The sequence below is a fragment of the Xyrauchen texanus genome, chromosome 18, assembly GCF_025860055.1.
Source record: "Xyrauchen texanus isolate HMW12.3.18 chromosome 18, RBS_HiC_50CHRs, whole genome shotgun sequence".
Taxonomy (NCBI): domain Eukaryota; kingdom Metazoa; phylum Chordata; class Actinopteri; order Cypriniformes; family Catostomidae; genus Xyrauchen; species Xyrauchen texanus.
Window position 1 is genome coordinate 33313783 of NC_068293.1, and position 14790 is coordinate 33328572.

The following is a 14790-nucleotide window of genomic DNA, read 5'->3' on the forward strand; positions in this document are numbered from 1 at the left end:
ACTTGATCATTTTTAGCCGTTTGACAATATTCAAGATATATATGTGTGTGTGTGTGTGTGTGTGTGTGTGTGTGTGTGTGTGTGTGTGTGTGTGTGTGTGTGTGTGTGTGTGTGTGTGTGTGTTTTGGAGAAAAAGAGAAAGTATTCTTGATGTTTGTTGTTGAACTAAAACAGAAAAAATAAATAAAAATAAAGGCATATTTTCTGTTTTTAATCAAATGAACATGATTTCTAAGCATTTTCATTTAAAAACAATAGAGCAATTTATAATCAGCAATATTTGTTTACATATATTTTTACGAAAACATTTTAAAACATGAAAAATGTCATGCAGCGATATCTGTATACATTTTTGACTGACACAAACAAATTATTATAGCAGAGTTTTGAATAGATTAATTAAAATATTATGAGTATTTTTTATATATTTCTCACCCCTAGATGTCGAACTTCTTAACAGCTACAGGCTAGACTGACCTGTAAGTTTTGAGAACGAATGAACTTTTGCTCTTTCTTTTTTTATCTCCCAATGCACTTTTAGAGTTCACTTTGTAGCTTGGTGATTCATATGAGCAGTACAGCTGGAACTAATAGAAAATGACAGGCTGCAGATGGCTGCTGTTAACAGGTGGAACCTCTGTTGTTCGATAAAGGCCAAGGGGCATTAAATACCGTAGAGGTGCTTTTAGTGGAATAATGGAACGTGGGTTAACTCGCCCATTTCAGGAGACTTCACACAACTACGGTTTAAAAACACACAGCTATGCCCAAATTGCTTTGAATCCTCAGGAGTTCACTGTTAATCATCCTTTTTGCAGCGGAATTCAAATGCCAACCTGGGCGTTTCCAGTGTGGCACTGGCCTTTGTGCCTTACCTCCCTTCATCTGCGATGGAGAGAATGACTGTGGGGACAACTCGGATGAGGCAAATTGTGGTGAGCAAAATAATACACATGAAAGCTGTTCTTAAATGCCATGTTCTTATTGACAGGTCTAGTGCTTTATTTTCTATGTGTGAGGCTCCTTGTAGAATCAATTTCCTGTAGGGTATGCAGAATGCACAAGCAAGAAAATCAGACTTGAATTTTCATCAGCAACAAATCTTCTTTTGCACAGCTTTCTCTGAATGTTCAATTATACAAGACTCTTGTTGCTATCAAACGATCAATATCCACTTTAGGAGTATTAGAAATGAGTACAGGGTATTTTGTCTTCTAACCATTGTAATTGGGATTTTTTTTTGGACCAATAGTGATTTAAGATTCAAGAGGTTTAGTGCTTTTAAAGCAAATAATATTGTTTCTGCTCTCATCTTAGTTCTATTCTTATTGCATTCCATCTCTGAATGATCCATTTGAAAGGAATTGAATTTGACTGGTATCTCGGATGTCTGTATTCTTGATACTTAATGATGTTATCTCACAAAGAATACATATAGTATTAGCTCAGTTTTAAAACCTAATGAGCTATCACACTATCTACTGCCTACATAGGCAGCTGCCTTCTTAGAAAACTTTATTTATTACATTATGGAAACGTATTAATTATCCATTTGAAATGCCCTATCTATTCGGTGCACCACAAAACTAACACCAAGTTTAACAGCATGTTGCTAAGCTAAAGGCATGGTGTTCTAATAAGCATAAATAAATACAAAGCACATGTGAATATTGTGTAAAATAAATTGATTTAAATTACTCAGCACTGTTTTTATTGTTACTTTTAAGTATGTTATTCACAATCAGATATTCATTGTACATCTCTGATTGATGTATTCACTGAGATTGTCTTACCTCCATAGGCAGCTCACTAGATTTAGTAGTAGAGCAATTGTCTCATTGCTTCCCTATAATGTTTCCCCCCATTTGCAGATACATACATCTGTCTGTCAGGCCAGTTCAAGTGCATCAGAAAGCAGAAGTGTATACCTTTAAATCTTCGCTGCAACGGACAGGATGATTGTGGGGATAGCGAAGACGAAACAGACTGTCGTAAGAAACGCCTTGACTTTTTTTGCTTCCTCTATTGGCACTGCCAAAAAGGGGCCTCATTCTCTTTAACGGAAGGGTGTTGTGACAGAATTGGGCGAACTGTGCCACATTTGGCTTTTCCCAGATAAATTAAATGATCCAAAATTACAGATATCGAATGTGGCTTTTATCCCACCAAACCAAGTTGAAGCTAAAAGGATAGCCAGGTGCTTATTACTGTAGGTATTCCCAAGAGAAAAGGCCCTATCTTGGGAAAGGTAGCAATACTTGTCAGTGAGTCACCTAAAGTGGAAAGGTGTATATCATATCCCCATTTGAACTTTTTTACTCTCAGCATGTTACTGCTATGACTAACATTTCTGGGCTGTCATTTCTTCCAGTCCTGGATCGTTATTGTTCCTAAGGTAAATGGTAATGGTAATGGTAGAGTTCATGTAGCTTAATGTGTTCAGCAGGGTTGCCTGCCTAACACCATGATTAACCCCTATGGGTTCATGATGGAACTGCATGGGGTTACTGATATTATGATAAGAAATGTATTAATCATTTACTCACCCTCATTTTGTTTCAAACCCATATGACTTTCTTCCATGGAACACAAAAGTCATGTTACGGCAGGATATTAGGAACTGACAGCCTCAGTCACCATTCACTTCCTTTGCATATATTTGTTTCTCCGTACAATAAAAGTGAATGGTGGCTGAGGCTGCCACTTCCAAACATTCTGCCTATCATCTACTGTTGTGTTAAATTGAAGAAGGTCATACGGGTTTGGAATGACATGGGGGCGAGTAAATGAGACATTCTTTTCAATTTTAGGTGAACTAACACTTTAAACAGGTAACACAAGTGCAGATAATATGTATACTGGTACCTCGAATTGACTAAGATTCTTTGGATAAAATAATCTGCCATTGAATATATGTAAAGGTATTTTCAGAAGACCTTGTTATAATGTCAGAAGATAAATAAAAAAGTAGTGAGGATGTCTCGTACATTCTTTATTGAAATACGGTCATATGAATGTTTGACCTATACAGTACAAGTATTTTTTGTTTGTTTTCTCTCAAACTCTTCATATGACTCTTTGATTGCCTAGTAAATAACTTGCTAATGATGTTCCAGCTGAGAGCACATGTTCACCAGACCAGTTCCAGTGCAAAGCCACCATGCACTGCATTTCCAAGCTATGGGTCTGCGACGAAGACCCAGACTGTGCTGACGGCTCTGATGAGGCCAATTGTGGTGAGTAAGCCACAGTTATTATTCACAAATCAAAGGCTTGTCGGCCACACGCACAGGCCCGTCTGATAGTCTGATTGGGGCTAATGCCAATTCTGTATGCTACTGCTGTCTTCTCTCTCTCTCTCTGATGGAGTGAGGCCAGCTTTAATCATGAACCACTCAGCTTTTATTAGCTGTGGCTTGTAACAATTCCCCTGGGCCTGTTGTGTTGCCTGAATGCCTGATTTAGTTTGACAGTGGCACATCAGCGTTGGCCTCACATATTGTAATCTTCCCTGGCTATGTGTTCCAGACATGTAAAGTGCAGATGCACGACAAAACAATTTCGAAGGGTCTGCTGGACATACTTTGCTGCAAGTAATTTTGTATATACACTATATTGGACTAGTGAGCCTTGTACATTGTTTTATTACAATACATTTTGGTAACACTTGCTATGAAGCCCATATTTATAATGCATTGTAAAAGCATTATACATGCATCATACTGCATTCAATAATACATCTTTTAATAATTTATAACTTATCAAAAATAATTATAACTACAGTTATAATACATTATAATTCCAAAACAATGACGTAACGTACAAATGACAATGTGATTCATCATGCTGACAGATGAGGTAACATAATTGAAATTACACAGTTATGATTGTTTTACCACAAACTTTGAGACTGCATATTATATTTGATTCTCCAGTACTGGAACAGGGCTAAAACAAAGTGTGGATATAGGTCTGGCTATGCAAGACTATAGTTTGAAGTTCTCACTTTTCTTTGCATTGACTACATTTATATGATGTCGGAGTTAGCTAGCTATCCAGATTTATCACTAGCTAAATTTGGTCGATGATGACAGAAGCTGTTTATAAAATAGACTGTACATTATAAATATGTTGTCACAATTCAGTATTGCTGTGATTCCATCACAACTGTCATTTTGATATATCGATGCTGATTGTTTTATATTAATAGATTGTATATATTTTCTGTATAACCAAGTTACATTACACTAATGTATGGGTATTTTTCCATTATATTGAACATTATCTAGAATTCATTTCATGTGTTATTGTTGTCGCTGTTGAATAGCGAAAGAGAAGCTATTACTGTCTGAGGCAAGGCTCTCGGAAGCGCGCATAAACGTCACATCCTTTGAATTTTCCCGGCAAAAGCGACCCGCTCCCTTTGCATAAAAATCAGTCTACAGGCTTAAATAGGCAAATTATTTCTGCCTTTTGAAGCAGCCTTTAGGTCAGGAGTGTGATGATTTCATTAAATACTGCATACTTAGGGACCTCCCTTTTTCCTTTTACAGGTGTTATGATCCATGTTAACGATATTTCAAAAGAGTTCCTTGACAAATATTGAGGACTGTCTCTTAAAAGATCTATTAATTATCTATACATTTGGGATACTATTATCTTATCTACATGGTGACAGGTTGTCCCTGTCATTTCTTATTTAATTTTTTTTTTCTCTTACATAAGTTGTAAAAACAAAAATGTATTTACAATGTGGATATGTCCTCGCAGTGGATATTTTTAAATAAAATCTCCATCATTCATTTTATATAACACTGTGACAAATCCCACCAGGGATGATGAACCTGACTTTCCTATATCGACAAAAGACATTGAATCAATAAGTAGACTGTTGAAAAAAAAAAATACTTTCTGTTAGAAAATTAGACAATTGCTTTGATTGCCTTGGCTGAACATATCTGATTTTCTTATATTTCTTATGGATTATCTATAACCTAAAAAATATCTCCCAAATGAGTGACAGATCAGTGCTATAGTGGAATCTGTAATCTGTAATTGAGGTATGTCGTTCTCCTTGGCTGATTTCTAGATGTGACAAACTTTATCTGCATCAGCCTGCAAGTAAATGTTGATCTTTGTCTTGGCAATTGATGTGAAATGTTTAATTACCATAAAAGGCTGGTTTTATTGATAATAACCGGTTCACATTTGGAAATATATGGAATTATAAACATAACATAAAAGGTAGAAAATGGCATATTTATTAGATTGGAAAACTAAGCAAGTAGTTTCAGTTCACATGTTTTATCTTAGATGTCTGTGGAAAACAATGTGTCATATGCAGTGGATTCTTTGTTGTGACATCCATTAGTGTTTGTGAAATAATATTTTTTTTTTACTGTTACTGAGAAACACCCCATATTGTCAAAAATAAATAAAAATAAGCCTTGTTTTTTCTTAGATGACAGTATCTCTTTTTTGTTCCTTTAGAATCTTTTTCCCAATATATTACAAGGCGAAATGCCTGCAACCCATTAGATCATATTTAAAGAAGAATCTGTCAAGGGAGATATTCTAGGAAACCATTTTTTTATAGTAATGAAATCAGGAAATTATTTCCAGATCACTTCACTTGCCCTTATATTGTGAAAAAAAAAGTCTACTGGGCCAAACGTTTTGAATTGTGCTGTGCTGATATAGCAAAATATTGAGTTTATTTTAAGTTGAATCAATGCATTAGATACTTTATACTTTTTTGTATGTTTTGTTTTGTTATTAATATGTGCATTCATATAATTTCTTACTGCACTCTGAAACTGACCAGAAAGATGTTTCTTTGAGGCACCATACTGGACAGAATTGAAGCGATCCATGTGAACCACGTTTGGCATAGTCTCAGTTACGATCCATATTGTGATCCACTGTGATGTACTATTGTTATTCATGACATATAATGGCCCACATTTTTCAGCACACAAAATAAAACATCATAAGGTTTTGAAATTATAAAATAAAGATATATTGTTGTATATGTAGATGAGTATATGGGCAATTTCCTCTAGTCAAATATAGCGGAACATCTCCATACTTCACCTGTAGTTACTCTGTTAGAACACATGGGGAACTTGCTTTATACATCCACTAAAAATTACCTCGGGAGCAGTTGTTTACATTTTTAATGTACAGAAAAGTACAAAGCTCTTGGATCATTTGTTTTCAGATGCCTCATGCTGTAGTTTCATACATTGGATCTAATGCAATGAATTTCAGACATTTTTAAGAGTGGTTTTAATTTTTCATCAGTGTCCAAATACTTTTTGAGGCCATTGTATTATAATAGTTATTGTGTCATGATGCTCAGCCTGATCTGGTCTTCTTTTCTTTTCATTAAGAATTTATCTAGGCTCTACCAGCTCATAAAATTAGATTGTACAATATATTATATACACTAGAAGTACTCTGGAAAATGGTAAAATAAACTCCTTCAGAAATGTACATTTCAGATTATAGTGCCCAGGTGACAAACTGTTTGATGTGAAGGATCAAGTGTTCAGGTTATTGAGGATGGAAGCTATCGGCAGCACAGTCAGGTATAGCATCTTATGGTGCCTTAGCCTCTTGAGTGCAGGCATGTTTTGACTTAGTGTCAGATATGCGCCTGGGAACAATGAGAAGCTGATGATTATGTGTCGAAATGTGCTTGCACTGCATTAATATTCATGCTCTTTTGAAGCCATTTTATCCTGTGTGTTTGTTTGTGTCTGATGAAAAAGATGAAAAGACTTGCGGACCTCATGAATTTCGCTGTAAGAATAACAACTGCATCCCGGACCACTGGAGGTGTGACAGCCAGAATGACTGTGGAGACAACTCAGATGAGGAGTATTGCAGTGAGTTGCTCTCATCTCTTTGAACACAGTAAAGCTTTTTTCCAGATTTGTTTTTGTACTAAATTGTCTTAACTGTCAAGAAACTTTGTGTGGGATCTTCAGAGGCCACTCTCACAGACTTTTTGAAGTTTTCTTTCTGTCTGTGTTTACCATTTGTCTGTTCATGTCTGATCTTGCCATTTTTTTAAGATGGTCTGCAAGTCAACCTAAGCTGCTGGTTCTTCTGGACAATCAGCCAGATCAGCGTAGCCCAGAAATGCAGTTTAGGCTCGATAAAGGCTGTTTTTCAGCAGGGAACAGATTTTAATTCATAGCTTGATTTTTTTTTACATTTTAAAACAAAATTAAAATGTTGAGCTTTCTTTGTGGGAATTATTTGTATTTATTTATTTATTTTGTATAGCAGGGTACACTTGCTGTTTATCCATTTCCATGGCATCAGTGTAAAATGTCCAGCATGGTTTCACTTTATTGACCCCATTTCCATACATTATGTTGTTAAATCAACTGCCAATTTAAAACATGTTTTTCCAACCACCTTAATGGTACATAATGCTTCTTGTAAATTATAGTTGACGGACTCTCTTTGAAAACAACCCTTATAGACATTCTAATTGCTGATTAGTCTGCAAATCGCTCCTCTTAAGTTCTTGGCAAGCTTGCAAGAACCTTGCAAACAGATGGTCCAAGGCCAATTCATGTCCAAGTCTGAGCCATTTTTGCACTTTTGATGTTCTACTGATGTCTCTCATCTGTCCTCTGCTAAGGTCTACTTTGCCATTTTTCAATGCAAGCATTTTGCAGGGCCATTGTTTTACTTTCTGTCTTGCTCTCCTCTCTGTAGAGCCTGTGACATGTAATCATAAGGATTTTGCCTGTGCCAATGGGGAGTGCATCTCTGCACGCTTCCGTTGTGATGGTGACTATGACTGCATTGATAATTCAGACGAGGTCAGTGAATACTGCATGTCATTCAAGGAGAAGGCAGAGGGGTCTTGCATTCCCAAACACTCTCTTTTAGCCATTTATTTTTAAAGCTGGTTGATCTTGGTCTTCCCACATCACTTGTCTTCATGCTTATTTTGATTTTTTAGCAAAAAGGGGCATGGATTTATAAAACTTAAAAATATTACTTTCTGATTATTAAACGTTGCCTTTAAAATAGAAAAATATATTGTTTTAACTACTACTATTTTCCATATTTTAGAAAATAAAATGGTCAAAACTGAAATAAAACAATGGAAGATGGGATTATGTAATGACTAATAAAATGCTCAACAAATCAAAACCATCTATCTTTAGCTTCTTCGAAGTAGCCACTTCTTGCCCAGATTACAGTTCTACACACTGGGCTTTCACTCAACCAATGTCTTGAGATGCCATCTGGGATGCTTTTCATACAGTTTTGAAGAAGTTCCCATGCATGCTGGGCACTTGTTGGCTACTTTTCCTTCTCTCTGGTCCAACCTATATATTAAAAATGTGTAATATTATTATTAAAATATTACTTCAGTAAAGATTTTCATGTAGGCACAATTTTGTCTGTTTATCTACCAAACTAATGACATGCCTTAAACATAAGCATTCAAAAAAAAATTAAGATCATGAGATTGTAAAACAGATTTTTGGCTAATAGTATATGAGACGACACTGAACTAATTCGCACATACTTTGCACATTTGCAGAAGGACTGTGAGACTCACTGTGCAGACGATCAGTTTCAGTGCCACAATAATCTCTGCATCTCACGTAAATGGCTGTGTGATGGCCAGGAAGACTGTAAGACAGGGGAAGATGAAAGAAATTGCCTTGGAACAGGTATATATTATTTATTTAATGGATTTATAACATGGCTCACTGAAATATTTGATTTTGATTGATTATGGCATTTTGCAATCCAATTTTTGTGTACTCTAGTGACCAACCAATTTCCTTTATATCTAGTTTCATGTCTCTCTTATTACCTGGCGGGCTCTTCTCACATAAGGAAATAAGTACATGTCCTTTTGTTTGATTTTTGTTAAGTAGCTGTGTAATAAGTAGAAAAATGCACTAACAAATTGACTGGTCAAGTGCTATAGCTTACTGTAACAGGTAAAAGGAGGGGCAAGGGGGAGGCGGGAACCGTCTGAACAATCATTGTAACTTTTAATGTAAAACTCAAAATAAAACAAACAAATAAACACACACATGGAGTGCGGCCGTGTTCGTCTCTCTCTCTCTCTCTCTCTCTCTCTCTCTCTCTAACTGGTGCCTATGGCTCCCCTTTATCTCGCTCTCCCGCTGATCAGCATATTCAGCAGTGGCCACGCCCTCTTACTCGTCACACTCCTCCCCCTCCCGATTCAGGCCAGGGCACCACGAGACTGTTTACTCCCCACCCCACACCTTTGGAGGGGTGGTCCACCCCTCCTCCTGTGAACCTGGGGGAGAGACGAAAGGATGCATGGGGAGAGGTAAAGGGTGAGCGGAGACACAATGAGAGAGAGAGAGAGACAAAATTTCTCGCTGGCTCCCGGGCGCGCAGTCGCCCCTGGGGGATGGAACCGCTCTTCCCCTTCTTCGGCGGATGTCAGCGAGCCCTCCGTCCCCAGGCAGACCGCTGTGGCTGCTCCCCTGGCGGATCAATCCGCAACAGTGTATCCCTCTTCCCTCCCAATTTTCAGCACCACTGTAACAGGTAAAAGGATGGGCAAGGAGAAGGCGGGAACCGGCTGAACATTTAACTTAACGTTTAGTGTAAAACTCTACATAAAACAAACATAAAAAATGCACACATGCAGCACGGCCGTGTGCGTCTCTCTCTCTCTACAACCTCTGGCTCCCCTATATCTCGCTCTCCCACTGTTCTGCTGATTCAGTGCCAGCCGTGCACCATCATGGCCCGGCCACACACTCCTCCTTGTCACACTCATATTTTGTCTTTCAAAAGTTTGTACACAACAAACTAAACAGCCTTTATCAGCTCTCTTGTGATGTACTTCAGGTTTATTACTTGGTTAAGTTATAATTAAGCCTAATAATTTATTTAGAGGCCTCTGTATTTTACTGAGGAGCAAATTTTGCTCTTTCAACCAAGTGTATTCCATATTCTAATCTCTAATGTGTGAGCCGATTTGTACAAATAAGTGAGTTTCAAAGATATTTCACATGTGTTTGTTATACAGTATTTCTGTATCTGTCAAAGCAAAATTGTGTATGTGTGTGTGTGTGTTTCTCATCTATTTTGTAGTGCTTCCTTCCTGCTCTCTAAATGAGTATGTGTGTGCCAGTGGAGGCTGTGTGTCTGCCAGCCTGAGGTGCGATGGACATGACAACTGTCTGGACAGTTCTGATGAGGTCAGTCCTTTAGCAAGACCTGTTTCTCCTTACATAACCCACTCCTCTCTTTGAAACTGTGCAGAGCTGTAAGTACATTAGTAGAAGGAAAAAAATATATAAATATGTTGAAATATTAGATAGCAATTTGAGGCAGAAACTCCAGCTTAAAGTGTCATTTTTTGACAGTAAAATTATTAGTTTTTTTCTTAGCTTAATATGCAGAGACAACTTTAAGAAAGCCATTTGTAAATAGAAGTCAAAGCTTTTGTTCTATTTGTTTGAACATCTCGACCAGCCTGACATAATCGCCTACATTAGTTGTAGTAATGGTTTGAATTTGGGATGGGATTACCCATTTGACTGACCAATTGAGGACAGGGGGAGTGTTTGAGAAACCTGATTGAAAACGGTTATTGTTTTGGCAAATCCATTTGGTGACAATTTGGTGAATGAAATTGCACAATTCAGATTTAAGTTGAACAAGCTGATCAATCTGTATAACTTGAGTTTCGGAACATGGTTAACCAGCTCAACTCTACTAGCTTAGCCGAGGTGGACTACCTGGTTTAACTATGTTGAAAAAGATTATTTCAACAGATGGACCTCAGCCCCTTCAGATGCTAGTCCAGTTTACCAACCACCAAATCAGCTACTACCAGAAGCTGGTTTCAGCTTAATTTTTCAGTAGAGTAGAACAGATAAAGAGCTAACAATTATTTTTTTCTCTTTAGACTTAGAATTTAGACTTGATGTGACATTCTGATCTGGAACTATTAAATACTAAGAATCTGATAAATAACATCAGATGTACAAAACCTTGATCACAGGTCACTTAACAGTATAAGAATCACTTAACAGTATAAGAATCACTTAACAGTATAAGAATTATCCAAATAGACCATTCAATAAATTGGATCATTTGGATAGTTATATTTACGTTCCGCTTAATTGAGCGTTGAGCTTGGTGACATCTTCCACTGTTGATTCAGGGCCATGTTACAGTGGATAAGGAGCTGGATTCTTTAAACTTGAAAAGCTGAGGAATTCTGATCTCCTGGAGCACAGAGAGTGTCTTTGCAATCAGGAACATGCGGATGAAGCCATTATGTTGGCACAAAAGTTGCTTTATCTGGAACATGCAGATGAAGTAAAACTTGAAGAGGTTTTCTAGCCAGAGCTTAAATTTGTTGCTGGTATTTCTATAGAAATATCCCTGGAATTGTGACCCTGAACTTGATGTTGCTATAGTCTCTTGTAGTGAGACTTGGTCGATCTTCTACTGTATCTCTTGGATGGAGACTCAGAACGCTGAATGGTATGATAAAAATGTGAAACAGAGACTCGGAATATTGGAATATTCTGTTTAGCCTCATGGCACGGAGACTAAGAATGTGGTGTTACTGTTATGTCTCCCACCACTCAGGCCGTAGGCAGAACGTTGATCTATCTGTTGCTCTGTCTCTCTCTGGGAGGGAGACTCAGAACATGGTGTACATGTTTCTCTCTCTCTTGGAGTGAGACTCAAAGTTGTGGCCATCCATGTGATAGTTTTATCCCTTTCCGGTAAGGAGGAGATACCAGTTTAATGCCTTTGTGTTACAGGTTTATGATTGGCTGACATCAGAGGGGGCCCAACACAGTGTGGCCCACCCTTCCTTACCTGTGTAGAGTTCAATTGCATAGTCTCAAATTCACAGTTAGAAAGGTGTCTTTAAAGTTTTACCTATCCTAAGGTTCACTTTCCAAACAATCTCCTAAATATGATTAAATATTAAATATTACCCATGCATTCATTTATACCTTAATCGCTCAATTTCTGTGAACTATTTTGCTAATCAAACAACTCCAATTTATATATACAGTTCTGTGCACAAACATGGAGTGGATGTCCAATTTAGGGCTTATATATGCATGATTTTGTCTTTTGTTGTGGCTACTTTGTTTGTTCTTTTGCCACATGACAAGTAGGGAATTTTTGTATGCCCATCTTTGAGATGTTGACGCTAAAAACCATCTTGTGGGCCAAAATTCTTCCCAGTGTTTTGGAGGATCCAGAGCCTTTCTTTCCCTCTTATTAGAGGTGTCTGGTCATTGTCCGAACAGCCTTATTTAATGGCTGCTTGGCATGTGTTTGTGTTTTCCAACACAATCCAATCAAAATGGAGCCAATTTTCTTTGCCTGAACAGCTAGAGAGGGGCAATGTACTGGCTCACAAATTCCATTTTGTCCCTTTGTTCACAAAAAGGGTTTTTGCAAAAGCCCTGCTTTTGATAATGATGATGATGATGATGATGATGATGATGATGATGATAGCATCACACAATCAATGCATTACATGATGGTGTGTAGTCAGTGACTATTGAGAATAACATGTACACCATATTAGCAATATCTTAAACATCTTGTGTCAGACTCGTATTCAACACCATAAAAACTTAATGGATGTATTCTTATGACAGTGAGTATTTTAGGTTTTCCATGTTGTGCTTACACCAGATGGACTGTGTGAAGGAGTGCAGAGAAGATGAATTTCTGTGCAAGAACCATGCTCACTGCATCCCCAAACGCTGGCGCTGCGACGATGTGTTTGATTGCGTAGACCACAGCGATGAGGAAAACTGTGGTCATGGTAAGATATTTATAAAGCGTCCACTTCCTAGTATCCCACTCACAACTTTTAAGAACAGTTTACGATGGGGAGGTTTTACATTTAATATACCACATAGGTGAAAATATTATTTAAGCTAATTGTGATAAGTTAACAGACCCACATAAAGGGTGTGTCCTAAAACCAAAGCAGCTTTTTTGCTGCTTTATGAAGTTGCCTTTGAAGTGAAAAACATACCATAACATTAAAATGTTCTTCAAGGACAAATCAAAATGAGCTTCAGAAGAATTCATGCAAATATTTAATGTCTCCAATGCTTATTCTCGATTAAAAAAAAAAAAAAAAAAAACATATGTAAATGAACTGAACTAAGGATGATTCTACGCTACCTTAAAAAAAATCAACCAGATTTAGGCATCTCAGTAGACAGTAGAGGTGTTGTTGTTGTTATACAGCCTAGCTATTTTTTGCATGCCCTGTATTTTTGCATTGTTCCATGCATCCTTGTGTGTGTATATAATGTAAAGCGGCCCTGGTCCTGCCTACTAATAGCCATATATAGCCAGCATACTCTTGTTTAATTCACAGCAAAATTTAAATGTATTACAACAAGCTGACTGTTGTTCATACAGAAGCTTTCTTCTGTCGGCCCGATGAGTTCATCTGCAATAACACCCTGTGTAAGCTGCATGTGTGGGTGTGTGATGGCGAAGATGACTGCGGAGACAACTCTGATGAAGACCCTGAAATGTGTGGTAGGGTGTCCATCTTCAGTCAAAACCTCTAATCTCTATTTAGTTTTTTCTGACTATGTGTAGTGGTCACTGAATGAATTTCAAATGAAATAATTATGATGAGGTGATCAACATAGCATTACAAAACAGAAAAAAATGTCACATACTATAAAGTTTTATTCTCATTTCTATAGCCAAGCTACCTTGTCCTCCAGCAAGGCCGTACCGCTGCAGAAATGACAGAGTGTGTCTACGGCTTGATCAAATCTGTAACAATGTGGATAACTGTGGGGACAACTCAGATGAAGACGAATGTGGTACACTCATTCACTAGTCTCCAATGATGCCTTTATCCTCACCAGCACAATAGGACATCTGTCATTTGGCTATACATTATATTAGTGCATGCATTCCCTGTGTAGACAAATGTAAACTGAGTCTACACATTATTTTCATGAAGTTGTTTCAGAGAATGACCAGAGTGTGCAGGACTTTAATATTGGCAAATGCTGGCTGCTTTTAAAAACCAAAAACATTAAATAGTTTTGATTTGTTTCACATTTGTTATTTTATAGTTTGTATTAAAGTAATAATAAAGAATGAGTAGGTGTGTGTGAGGAGCCGTGTAGGCCATAATTGTTGAAAAGCCTCTTGCAAGCAAAAGTAAAATTAAGATATTGATTAAATATTAGGGAATTAATTCTTATGCATTATTGAAATGTTTACAAACGTTATTGAAATTAATGCATTGATATAAATGTTAATGAAATGCATCCACATAAACTAGTGAAATTAAGATATTGATATGAATGTAAGTTAAATTCATTTGTATTATTGAAAAGCTTCTTATAAACATTAGTGAAATTAGAATATTTAAATTCAAAACTGATTCTGTGGACTTGCATTACCTAAATTGACACTTTTGTTGCTGAAATTGTCTTATAATCATTGCTTCAACTCTTCGCTTACACACTTATGTATTCTTTCAATCACTACTGATATTTCTTCCCAACAGACATATGAAAATGTTTTGCATTAACTACAATTGTGCTCATACATATCTCAACATCTTGTTACATCAGTATGATACTGTCACATTGTCTCAAATGCTCTTGAGTAATTCTATAAGAGCCATTTTGACAGGTTAATGAGATATGATTTCAGTAGTTGATGAGAGCTTATATCACTGGAAAATGTGTCCCTTACTTCCTGTTGAATTCAGTGTGTGTAGTGCAG

General features: G+C 37.1%; 1 protein-coding gene across 1 annotated transcript in view; it reads left to right on the top strand.

Moving 5' to 3' along the window:
* Positions 1–14790, top strand: part of LOC127658763 (low-density lipoprotein receptor-related protein 1B-like) — a 471292-nt gene that overhangs the window by 415178 nt on the left and 41324 nt on the right. The window contains exons 63-72 of the mRNA XM_052148252.1: positions 819–935; positions 1872–1991; positions 3117–3236; positions 6774–6890; positions 7735–7841; positions 8576–8708; positions 10123–10229; positions 12709–12841; positions 13453–13575; positions 13749–13871. Of these exons, the coding sequence (XP_052004212.1) occupies positions 819–935; positions 1872–1991; positions 3117–3236; positions 6774–6890; positions 7735–7841; positions 8576–8708; positions 10123–10229; positions 12709–12841; positions 13453–13575; positions 13749–13871 (1200 nt within the window). The remainder of the gene's footprint in view (positions 1–818; positions 936–1871; positions 1992–3116; positions 3237–6773; positions 6891–7734; positions 7842–8575; positions 8709–10122; positions 10230–12708; positions 12842–13452; positions 13576–13748; positions 13872–14790) is intronic.